General features: G+C 36.6%; 1 protein-coding gene across 1 annotated transcript in view; it reads left to right on the forward strand.

The window, feature by feature from the left end:
• Positions 1-13,183, forward strand: part of LOC139730684 (ryanodine receptor 2-like) — a gene marked incomplete at its 3' end in the record, with an annotated part of 149,952 nt that overhangs the window by 84,141 nt on the left and 52,628 nt on the right. Inside the window, exons 6-7 of the mRNA XM_071641541.1 lie at positions 5,455-5,567; positions 8,206-8,317. Coding sequence (XP_071497642.1) covers positions 5,455-5,567; positions 8,206-8,317 — 225 coding nt within the window. The remainder of the gene's footprint in view (positions 1-5,454; positions 5,568-8,205; positions 8,318-13,183) is intronic.

Raw genomic sequence — 13,183 nt, forward strand, 5'->3', positions numbered from 1 at the left:
TAATTGCAGAAAAAGGGAGAGATAATGTCAGAGTGGAAGAGAGAGCGGTAGCGGGAGAGAGGTGGGAGAGACGGAGAGACTCGAGTTGGGAGGGAAGGAGAGTGCTTCTGTCTGGGACTTGGTTGGTTGCCAGGGCAACAGATTTGCAGAATGGGTTATGGAAAGCCGAGTCAACATCAAAGTGTGAAGCAAGTGACACATTATAGGTTGGAAGGGTCGTGTCATTCGAGTCCAGATCTGTTGTTGTCGAGTTGCTGAGCTACAACAAGAAATGGAATGATCATTTCCCTAGCACTATCAACACAGACTTAGCAGTACTGTGTATCGAAGCTCGAACATTATTCTGGACATGTTTCTTCATTATTTTCATTTTCAGAGAATGTTGTTTAGCCCAATATAATTTCTAGGGTATCAAGCTTTCCTGCAGAGTGTTCATGTGAAAATGTTGCAGTCAACATGACACAAACAGAAAAAAAAAATACAATGCTTTCACTCAGGCACAAAGAAGGACAATAACTTGATAAAACTGAAGTGTGAATGCTTCTTTTGTGTGTAATTGTTAGGAGGCAATTGATTGATATCAATATGACGTTTTGTCAACAGACGTGTTATATTACATGTACCCGTTAGAAATGACAAAGACATCATATATGAGAAAGTATTGAAAACTGTAAAACAGTATATGCCTGTATGCGTTCATATTATGAGTTGCAAGTGTTGCAACTCAACAAAATGTATTTCCCGATTTGTACCGTTGAATGCCTTTCTGCTTTTCAATAAAGTCATCTAATTCCTGCATCTATTATTAAATTATCATTTTACAGGGGATGTGCCCAAAATAAACCCAAAGAATTTTGATTAATATGCCGTTGTCTATGAAGGCATGATAAAACTTGAAAAGAACCATGGACATGGACAGAATGTAATTTGATTCTGGCTTTATCATCAATTAAAAGTAGACTCTATTGGATGAAGTCTCAGAGTTTGACATACGGTTGTCATTAAGCACTGGGAGACATACTTAGCCACTCCTGTGAGCTCGTATCCACACAGATCTCATTAATGCATGCACTCCCCTTGAGGACAGCCTTATTAGTTTTACTGTACATTGTTTATAATGAAGGTACAGGGTCATGCCATGGAAAATATTGTTGATGTCCGTGTGAACTTATTTTTTTTCCCCCAAATATTGTATAAATACGTAGGTGGAAGGAAATTTAAATATCAGAGATGTTCTCATGTGACTGAAGAATTGATCACATGGCAAAATTTGCCAGTTTATGAATAATAGCATGCTTTTGTTTGTTAGAGCAGAGTGAAAGACAGAGAGAGAGAAAGGGAGACAATAAGAGAGCAAGAGAGAGAGAGAGAGACAGATGGAGAGAAAGAGAGGGAGTCCAGTTTGGTTTACGGTCAATAGCACAATCAGGGTATGCAATTGTGTAACAGGGCAAAAATGACAAAACTTGGTGAAAATGCTTTTTTTGTTGTTTGTTGTAGCTGAGTGTTCAAATTTTCATTTCATGTAAAGAAAGAGTCAAAATTTTGCATTAAACTGCGCATAAATTAGCATTTAAATTAGGGGTGTCGAATTACATTGAAATGACTAATATATTGGAAAAATTCATTAAAAAAAAGGAGAATGTTTTTTTCACTTGATATTGCTGTTAGATATTCCTGATAAATATCCCTTTCATTCACCACCAGCACATAGCCATGACATATCACAAAATATGAATAAATTTCATATTTTCACTTCTCGAAATGGATGATCAATTTTGTAGGCATTATTTTGAATTCAAATAAAACCACTTTTACATATTTTATCATATTTCACTTTTGCCAAAGGGTGAAGAGGCGAAACTTTCAGGAATAGGTAACAGACATATAGTGGCCATTATTACAAATATTTATGAAATTAGGGCTAGTACTTTGGAAGATATGATATTTTTCATCAAAAAATTATCTGTACAGTTGTTTGACCTTGAATGTGCGCACAGTGTTTGGATCAGTTCTCATATTTGTAAACACAGATAGAAGAATGAATGTGAGATTTATGATGACTTGAGTTGATATCCAAGCTGTGACACTCAAACAATGACATATTAAGCCAAAATACCATGTTTTTGCTTATGATATCTTTAAAAATTGAACAAGCATTGAAATATGAACACTGAACACTTATCATATGACCTTCATGCAGTATAACATGGGCTTGTATTGCACTTTTTTATGCTCAGCAATTTGTAAAAATATAAAAAAATAAGTTCCTATGGCTCAAATTTGCTAAAAATTTCACACAATAGATTTCTACATATGTACAATTCATGGTTAAAAAAACAAGGATATTCAATAAGGGGAAAAGATTCTTTAAAGTAGTCAAATTAGGATACACCTCACTGAAAATACTGAAAAACGGCTGCACTTAATTTGCTCAGCATTTGAAAATGGCTCAAAACTCAAAACTGGCTGAACATTTATTGGCAAACAGCGCACCATATTGTAGTGTGTCTTCAGTACTTTCAGGAAAAGCAGAAAAATAAGCTGTTTCTCCATGTATAGCTGTACAGCATGGGTTAAAAGGTCACAATGTCACAAAAATAAGCCAGCATTACCCTCCTACCAGGATGGGACTTCAGACCTTATAACTTTCTCCAGCTGAAAGAACCACTGTTTTTTATTGCATGCAAGCAATGCCAATAAAAAATCCATTAATTTGATACCAAACACATAGGGGTAGACTTAAAATATGGACCTCAAATCTTGATTTTACGTAAGTTGTAAAACGCTTTTTTTTGACGCATTACATGGGTTTTGGGGGACTTTTTGGTAATTAATCTTTAATAATTAACAGTAAATGAGAAGAAATTAGCTATTGTCTTACCACATGTGATAAATGATGTCTTAGCATGCTGCATGTGAATTTTTAAGTCAGTTGGTGCATTCTTTTAGAAGTTACAATTTTTTAAAGTGAGAAAGTCATGATTGCATACCCTGATTGTGCTTATCACCTTACTGTAAAATGGAAGTTTTTGCGTGAGTAATTTTTTTTTTTTTTTTTTTTTGCGCTCGGCAGGGTAAAATGAATTTCACATGTTTTTAATTTTGCGGATGGTCACAACAATTGAGTGAGTACCGTACTTCAAACAGCTCACCCCTGCCACAGTTGCAAAGGGCTTTGGCAGCTCATATCATGGTGAAAGTACATGTAATTGGCCACATTACAACAACAAATTCACTCATGCTACTGGACTAGCAAACGTGAAGAAAACTACAGATAACAAAAAAGCTAAACAATAAGCCAAAATTTAGCACACTTTTATTTTTTGTGCCAGTTTCATGTTTTGCCAAATGTGCGAAAATTACCACAGTTTGAAAATTTTCACTTTTACAGTGTACTATAATGTTGCTACTAGCTAGGGACATGTGTGTATAATGTAGTGCAGAATTGAAAGAAAGGTGCATACCAGTACTAAAATATTACTGTAGTCTGAACAAAATGCAAACATACTGTACAAAGCTATGACCCTTTAGATGCAGACATCTGATATTTACCCATCTGGGAAGTGTAGATGCACTCCATTTTTTTTATTATCTTTTTTAACAAAGGGTTTTACTTGTCAAATGGGATAAAGATTAAAGATATGTGTAGAACATTTATCTCATGAGGAAATGATCTGAAAAACTACATGTAAATGTATGTATTGAAGGAAAATGTATATGAAATTATGTGTGAGGCAAAATCAGCACAAATGAATAAATAAATAAATAAATGAACAATTTTTACCTTCTTATTCTTCTTTCCCCACTCCTTCACCCTGAATCATCAACATTTCTGATTTATTCTACTTAATGGATTATAAGTAGTCCCTGGGCAGAACAATGTAAAGCTAGGGATTAGATTTTCACAACACTCTGTACTTGATATGATACAAATACATTTTAAATGGGGATTCATCTATAGCTGTAAAAATTCCAATGCCAGACTGTTTTGATGCACTATTTAAAAATGTCATGGATTAACAAGTTAATGCATTACCAGCAGCATTTTACCACAGGCCAATTTATTCTATTTAATTCTATGACGTAAGTTATTATGCAGATTTCATTTAGTGCATGTAAAACATTGCTTCATTTATAGATCTGTATATTTATAAAAAATATATAAACCTAACCTTGATGGTTCTCCATGAAGTTCATATCAGATCACCATGCAAAATGATTTGTCCTTCTATTCTCTTTTGTAATGCCCTTCATTTGACAAGCAATTCACAAAGTGCACATGCAGAGAGGTTTAGAATGGACTAAACTTGGAGTGAAACCTACTGTGGTGCTCTTTTACATTTGTTTATAATGTACATCATTTCATGACATCAGAGATGTAACTTGTTACATCTCCTAGTTACAGGACAATGCATGGTGATCTATTATGAAAACTATTTCAAACTATTGTGATTTATAGTTGCTGAAGCAAGTATATACTGTTTACAGTCTGTTTTTCTTTCTTGCATAAAAACAAGTATTTTTTTTGTATGATTTTGGTTTCCTGAACTTTGAGGTAGCATACGGAGAACATGCACTTTTCACAATTTTGAAGCAAAGTATGATGTTAGTATTAAAGATATATGCAAGTTGTCAAATACCAGCACAGTGAATTCAATGTCAACAATACAATACAGGGAAATGTAAGGTTCAATTTTTTGTTTGATTCAGCAATCACTTATATGAATTATATGATGTGATTCAAATAGTTTGATGAAGCAAAATAATATTTTCTGGATACATGTGACTTGTCTTTTGTTAGCATGCAATAGATGGAGATTATAATGTTAGTTGGCCTTTTGAGACTGAGGAATGTTTGAATTAGAACTTCATTGCATTGAAGAGAATTTGATTGAATCTTTTATATCAAGTGGTATATATTCTTCTATGTTTAAAAAAGGAATACAGTCATCACAGATACATATCCCCATGCACATTCACAAGCATGAATTCATTTGTAATGCATAGATATAAGATTAGAATGTGGGTTCGCATGCAGTAGATGAAAGCACATTACAACCTGTATCTTTGAGTAATTTGTCATCTGCCAACAGTCAAGTGAATGCTGTAAAGGCAGAAATTTTTGCGTGAGTAATAATCACGCTCGGCTGGTTAAGATAAATTTTGCATGTATTTCATTTCGTGGAATCAAAATTTTATATAAAATGGCATTACATATATTAAGCAAATATTTGCTGGCTTTTAATTTCATGCTAGTTTCATGTTATGTGCAATAGTGTCCATGTCTACAGTAATTTGATGAAACAGTTTCTAAAATGTTCATGCATGCCATGTTATCAATGGCTTGTAACTACTATTGCTCTGCCTTCCTCATCATCATTACTGATAGTAATGGTTTCATGCTACTTTTGAAGAGACATTCTCTTTGTTTCTCCCTCACTGATACCACAGGAGAGGCATGCTGGTGGACTATACACCCTGTATCAAAGCAGAGGTCAGAGGGTGAAAAGGTCAGAGTGGGAGATGACCTCATCCTGGTCAATGTTTCAACAGAACGATATCTGGTGAGTATGGACAGATATTTCCTTCCGTTGTAGAGATCCTAACTTTCTTTATGAGAGTCTTCAAAATTAGGCTCTTATTTTGTCATTTGCACTTTGATTCATTATAAGTTTGGTCGTCTTTATACTTTAAAGGGATTGTATAGTTTTGGGTGAGACCTAATGTCAGGTTTATGTAATTTTTTGGTGAGATAATAGAGAAACCTCTTATGAAATATGAAAGAGCATGTAATTTCAAGAAGGATTCAACGTTTAATTGATGAAAATTTGTCTTGAAATGACTGAGCTATCCAAAAAAGCGATCCTAATAAAATTGACAGGCCACAACTTTTATTAGATATCTTTGTTTTACCTTGTTTTTGGATATCTCAGTCATTTCATAACCGATTTTCATCGAATAAACTTTTGATTCCCCTTAGAATTGTATGCTCTTTAACATTTCAAAGGGTGGTTTCTAAATATCTTGCAGAACATTGCAAGCTGAATCCTCACCTCAGCCAGTACTGTACAGTCCCTTTAAATTGCCATCCATTAAAGCCTGATACACATGACTATGAATGAAGACTTCAGATAAACAAATAAGAAATAATCCTGATCAAAACATCATGTGGTATTTGATAATGAATATGAGGCAGAGATGAAGGTGTCAAGATTTCAAGGAGGGTTGATGGTAAGGAAGAGATATGGTCAAGGGTGGGAACCATATCACCAAGTGATCTCATTAGGAATGGTCGGCTGAGTCCCCAGACAGGCCACTGTGTGGTCAGTTAGCCAGCTAATGAGCCGTGCTTTAATGATCAATTGGGTGGGAAGCCAAGATCAAATCTGTCCTCTTCAAGCTGTGTGTGTATTCATGAGAGGAGATCACAGTTCTATTTTTTTAATGAAATTATAATGTGAAGGTTTCTGATCAGAAAACTTGATAGTTTTGGATAGTATACAGAGAAGAGTCATTGCTAATGAATAATACTTTATGTACAGCTAATCCATAAAACATAGAGCAACTCAAACTAGACATCCTCTCTTTTAAAGTTTTTCTCAAAATTAATTACACAGTTCAGTGGTTTACATCAAATGCACACAAACTGAGCACTATTGCCCAACTTTTAACATAGGATCAAATGTGTGATATAATGCAATTGCCTTTCCCCGTTTGATTTCCTGTTCTTCAAAGGGATTAAAAAGAAGAGAGAAGTGTTCCATCTTTATGATTACTTTGAAGTCACAATTCAGCTTCTATTTCAGTTGTACTGGTGTATTGCAATGACCTTAATTAACCCATCAAGTCCTGGAGGAATTTAGTTGCAGAAGTTATGATGTTATCTTCATTAAATTGGCAACTCCCATTTTCTTTTCATATATTGGAGAGAGATTAGATGGAACTTGTTTCATTGTTTAACTAGAAAAGCACTCAGAGAGCAAAGACCTATGCCAAGCAGCTCATTTTCACCCATGCACGCATGCTGAAAATTGCCCACTTTATGTGTTTACCTCATTAGCTTCTTGCTGCGCAGTGCCTTGAGCAGAGCATGTGCTTTAGTGCGCTTATGCAAACCTCAAATACGCGCAGCTTGAAATGTAAAGTTCATTGACTCTACTTAAAAGATAAAAAAGGCTTAAAAAACTCATAAAAATTCCCGGATCACTACCAAAATTTCATCATCTGCTTATTGTGTCATTACCAACTTCTCCTGTAAGTTTCATCGAAATCCCTCTGCAAATTGTTTGTAGTTACATTGCATTTGCAAACAGACAGACAAACAAACAAACAAATGCTGACAAAAACACCTTCCTTGGCAGAGGTTATTATAGTATGTACAAATTTAGAGGCTTTCAATAAACACATAATACAAGTATACAAACAACCAAGGACACAAGTGGATGACATTTTTTTTTCTTTACCTTATTGAAATTTGTACCAAGAATACATTTTCAAACCAAAGATATGTGGTTTCTAGGATTTATCACTGATAAGTTTCACCCTTCTGAGTTTTATTTGTAGCATCTGTGCTCCCAAATTCTGTAAATATAAAGCAAAGTGTGCACAGATGTGAGTAGCATGTGAACTGTATCACAACTGGTCAAGGGGGGGGGGGAATGAATGGTATTGAGCTGAATGCTAATGGAATAATTCAGCAAGTTACAACAAATAGACCCACAAATGGATGGAAGGCATGATCAACACTGTGATCATGCAACTGGGTCGACTTCGAGTGAGAAAATGGACTCCTTAGTGACTGGGCATGTGCAACTCAGAGTTTGAATCAACCGCATAAGTAGCCACTAACATAGCGTAGTGAGCACATAAAATGTGTTAGTTGACTCCTATATCTTTAATTTCTTTTCATGCTTCCTGCATGAAGGTTATTTATTAGAATCTTGAAACTTGCAAAATGTTTACCATTAGACTAAATGTATGTGTTAAGCAAAGTCTGTTCATAGAATAAAGTTTGATGTCGTGGGAAAGAAAATCTGTACAAGTGGATTTTTTTTTTTGCTAAATCAATTTAGTATTTCAAAATAGATGTGGTTAAGTCTTCTGTGACATCTAGATAATATATTTCTGCCATGTCAGTCTCCTAGATGTATTCCAAATATAATTTCTGCATCTGACTAATTGTGTGTTTCTCTTGTAACTCAGCATCTGTCACTGGAAAGGGAAGACCAGCCCATGATTGTTGTGGCGTCCTTCCAGCAGACGTTGTGGACAGTGGCCCCGGTCAGTTCAGGCATTGTCAAGATCAAGGCTATGGGTATGTCCAATATGCTTACATACTTCCAGGGCAATCTCTTTCCATAATTTGTTTTTTATACAGTAAGTTTATGCAGGTTTCTCTCACCTAAATATGAAGCTTATACATCACAGACTTGGTGAGACAGGGAAATGAAGCAGTGCCCATTGCAAAAAAGAGAGAAAAGAAAAAGTATATTTAAATCCTATCTGTCACTAGTCCACATTGGAAAATGTACTTATACAGCCTGAGTCTCTTATGCAATTTTACTAACTGTTCAGTGAAGATCTGTAATTATGTCGTGCCCCCGTTCAAGAAATGTAGGCAAGTGAAACATCTTGTTTTGTTGATCTGAAGAGCTATTGCTGCAGTGCTTTCAAATTTCAATAAGGAGGTCATGTTTGTGGGATGCTACCAGGCATCTTTGCCCAACTGGAGATGAGCATAGTCCCAGTAGACCCCTCATAGGTCCATCACACATGTCGGTGACTGTGCATCAAAAAGGTCAAGGCTTGATTTGTCTGCCGTTCCCTTTCGTGCAGACGGTCGCCACCAGTCGCACGTGTCAATCAGTGCGATGCCCTGGCACCGCACCAAATCCTGGTGATACATACCAAACAGCAGAGACTTTCCAGAGATGATAGAGTTTGCTCTATCCACAAGCCCTTACTCGGCAGCAGAGCAGTCTAAATGAACATTAACTCACTTAATTGTGGTGGATGTGTTTGAAAGTGTTGAAAACTGCTCAAGTGAGCACTTTGTTACCTGGCACTATGTCAAAGAAGTCTCGCTACCTTTTTGACAGTTTTGAATTTAAGATGATATTTGTTGTCAGAATAACATTGGTCAGTAGCAAGAAAATCCGTGATGTAGTTTTGACCCAGTGCAGCAGTATAATGAATCCACATCTACTGTAGATAAACACATAGAGTTGTCATTGACTTCCACACACACACAAACAAGTAAGTTGACTGCAGTGAAAGCTTGCAGAACATATCTTTGCCAGCAGTAACTACAATAATGGTGGGTTGGGATGGTCGCTCATATTGGCCATTTTATAGTGGGGGGGGGGGGGGGCAAGTGCCCAATACCCCAGTTGTAAGAGAGTACTTTTGTTTTTAAGCTAGAGTGTGTGGGGCAGCTATAAAATGCAAAAGTGTGGGATAATGCATCCCTCATTGTTGCAGCCCCCTCCCATGCTTGTTAACTGAATATTGTATTATTAGCTGTTTTTGTGAAATCCTGCCAGCATAAATTATGATGATGTTACTTTCAGTACTGCTGTATTGTTTTGCGGGCATTAATCAATATTTGCTATCTAATAAAGATACTTTTGTGTAAGTGGATATGTGTATAACGTTTGCCAGGATGCTTGTGCTAAAAGGCACTATGTTAAATCGTCCTTGTTGTTGTTCTTTGGACATTCTGTTTAATTCCTCACTTTACTCCTCCGAACATCTGGTAATTCTCCAGGAAACCATTCAGATATGGGTACACACGTGTAACTTCTCAGGAGATGAGAAGAGAGTGTTTCTTTTAATATGAAAAGTTTTCAGATTTAGGCATTTGCTTTCAGCTCAATTGTTGCAGCAAACAATACTTGTCTACCAAAACTAACATTATGAAGTAAAAAAGTATGTGCGTAAAATTACTATTGAAGATGAAGGAAGGATTGAGTTGACCTTGAAATTCATCCTGTACCACTTGCAGCATACTACCATCTCACTTCCTATCTTGCATAAATTTGCATACGCTTGCCTGGATATAATGTGGGGATCACGTCCTATGGCTCTTTCACAGGATGAACTTGAAGATGGAGCTACGGAATATCAATTTGGTTCTGCAGACCGCCCACGATCTCGAATCCATACGGAATAATGCCCTAGGGTGGTAAAACGAGATTCAGGGTGAAGTTTGAATCCTTCTCTTCTGTGATGGCAAATATGTCATGATATTCTGCAGACATCTAGATTTCTCTCCCATTGCTGCTGATGGGATGCCACATGTCATATTGAAGGGCAAAAACGGAAATGGATTGGAATATAAGTCGCAGGGACTTTTTTTTTCTTTCGGCATGGTACATATACCCTCCCAGACATTTCATTTGAGAATGCATCTCACTGTCTTTGATTGAATTACGTAGCATCCGCCAGAGAGACTCTGATGTTCCTGCATTGTTGGCAGAATGGAGCACCAGTAAGAAATTACTGAATGATGATGTGCCGTTTGACAGTCGACTTGCATACTAATCAGTTCTTATCTGAGTGGGTATGCACAGAAACATGTGTCATTATTTCAACCTTTAGACTGACTTTGTGAGTTTGATTGTCATCATGGGGCAAAGGGGCTAGTGGGGGTAAGAAAAATACGAGAAATGGATTTGTAGCCTAACAGCAATGTAGCAACTGTTATGAATAATGATTTCTGAAGAATTCACCAGTTCATAAGTTTGCCGGAAGCTTTCAAAAAGTCTTATGACTTTTGGTGGATATGGACACTATTTTCCTGTTTGCCATTTGGAAGATTTTTTTTTCCTGGCATGTCAGGGTGGATGAAAGTTGAAATGTCTTTTCCATTAAACATTGGGTGCATGCATATTAACAGAGATGCACACCCAACATGAACAACTGCACTGACACACACACATACACAAACACACTGTTGGCCCCTGTTAGCCTTATGATTCTAACTGAGACTATAAATAACAATTAACTTTTTAGTTGTAAACAATCAGCTGCTGCTCCTCAGAGAGAGAAAGAAAGAGAGATAGAGAGGGAGAGAAAGAGACAGACAGACAAACAGACAGATAGAGAAAGAGAGACAGACAGACAGAGGGAGAAACGGAGAGACAGAGGGAGAGAAAGAGAGAGGAGCAGCCACGACGTATTTACCTATCGCCATTGAAAGCCTGGGCCCACACAAATGACATTTAGAGAGGAGATTCCAACAAATACACAGATTATGATACTCATCAGCCAGGATGATAGGTTTTATCAGCAGTGTAGTAAGCCGCTGCAGCTGTTTTCTATTTTTATTGATCTTTAGTTGATGCCATGAAGGAAGCTACAAGGAAAAAACAAACACACACACACACAAAAAAAAAAAAGAATACAGAAAACTTTATAGTTTTTCTCTTCATTATAAAGGCAAAAGTGAGAATTTTCTTTAGATTAAAATCAAAAGATGTTCATTTAACTTACATTTGTATATGAAAGGCCGTTCCGTTTTGAAAGTGAAAAAGAAAAGAAAAAAAATCTCAGCTGGAGTTGTTGATTGCGTCCCACTGGGATAGCGAGCCTTGCAAGAGAGGGATGAGATTTCCTGCCCTATGGCTGCATGACATACTAAAATCAGTGTTCACCACAGTATAAAAACAGGAAGCATGGAGATGCTTAACAAAATTTTGCCGAAGGGGGTACAAGTTTGGGGGGGGGGGGGGAAGCAGAAATGTTCGGCTGCCTAGAATTGCAGCTTGATACATAACATGCAGAATTATAAAAAGCATTTTGCTCTTGTTTTAGCTTTTTTGTTCATTTTTGTTTTGTTGGTTGAGGAGGTTGTTTGTGTAAACCTTATTGGAGAGCATCGAGGGTGCAAATTGAGTTTCAAGAGATGCAGAAAAATATGTAGTGCAGAATGAATGCATGCATTTGATAATAATACAAAAAAGTCACGTACATGTATATTGAGAGTCAGCAGATGAAAGCATAGCCATCTTTTGCAGTTCTAGAAAGTCAGAGTACTCATGGTGACTGGATATCCAGATCTTGTATTATCTTATGTCCAGGTGTCTTTGGAGTTGAGGAAGTGCTTGTCATAACATATGAAACCTCTGGCAGTGAGAGCTTCCATCTGTTATGCAGATTATGTGGGAAGAGGGACAGAATTCTGATTTTTCTGTGGCAATGAGTTCACATACATGTATTGTAATATGGGAATAAAAATGGTGTTAATGCATAAATATTTTATAATGATATCAATGTAGCAAGCCAAGATGGAAAAATATGGCTTGGCACTGAGTAAAACAAAATTCTTGGCTTTTCCTACCTACATGTATGTATAGGAATATGGAACCATGTGGAAACAACTATTTGTTTAAAGCAAGTTTCTGTTTGAATTCAAATACACGCACAATGAGCCACATCAACAATAACTCAACACAAGGGATGACAACATTTTATGAAAAATAGAAAATTAGAGAGCAAGATATGAAATGTGAATGAAAAATGCAAGAAAGTATTGCCCATGAAAGTACAGGAAACCTTGTTGAAAAGTTCTCAAGACATTATCACAAAATGAGCTAAAGACCATTACTGAAATGAATAGCCATACAACCCCCCCCCCCTTTCCTTCTAGGCTGTCTCAGACACCTCCTTTTAAATTGACCCAACCATCAATCACTGGAATATAAAATCAATACTTGAACTAGTGACTCTATTGATTTCCTTTCTGGCCTTGCCTCCTCCAGGAGATGGTCAATCAATCACTGAAGCATGTGTGTGTGTGTGTGTGTCTGTGTCTGTGTCTGTGTGTGCATGGATGTACTTGGTATGAGTGTGTATGTATGTATGCATCTGTGTGTTTATGCTGCTTGTTTGTGTGTGTTTGTGTGTGTGTGTGTGTGTGTGTGTGTGCTTGTGTGTGTTTGTGCATGTCTATGTGTGTGAGAGTGTATCAGCGTATTTAATGGTTTGTTATTGTTCATGGCCAGATTGTAATATTTAACTAATTACCTGGTGGTAGTAGCATTTTAGAAATTATTGCAGGAGAAAATCTACTTTATAGAGGTCAGACTAAGACAGCATTGTGACAGAGAATTTTTGATTTCGCAATTAAATTTGTTTAAAGGACAAGTCCACCTTCATAGACATGTGGGTTGAGTGAATG

The sequence above is a fragment of the Diadema antillarum genome, unplaced genomic scaffold (assembly GCF_040938485.1).
Source record: "Diadema antillarum isolate AM-2024a unplaced genomic scaffold, OU_Dant_1.0 seq00000326_RagTag, whole genome shotgun sequence".
Classification (NCBI taxonomy): Eukaryota; Metazoa; Echinodermata; class Echinoidea; order Diadematoida; family Diadematidae; genus Diadema; species Diadema antillarum.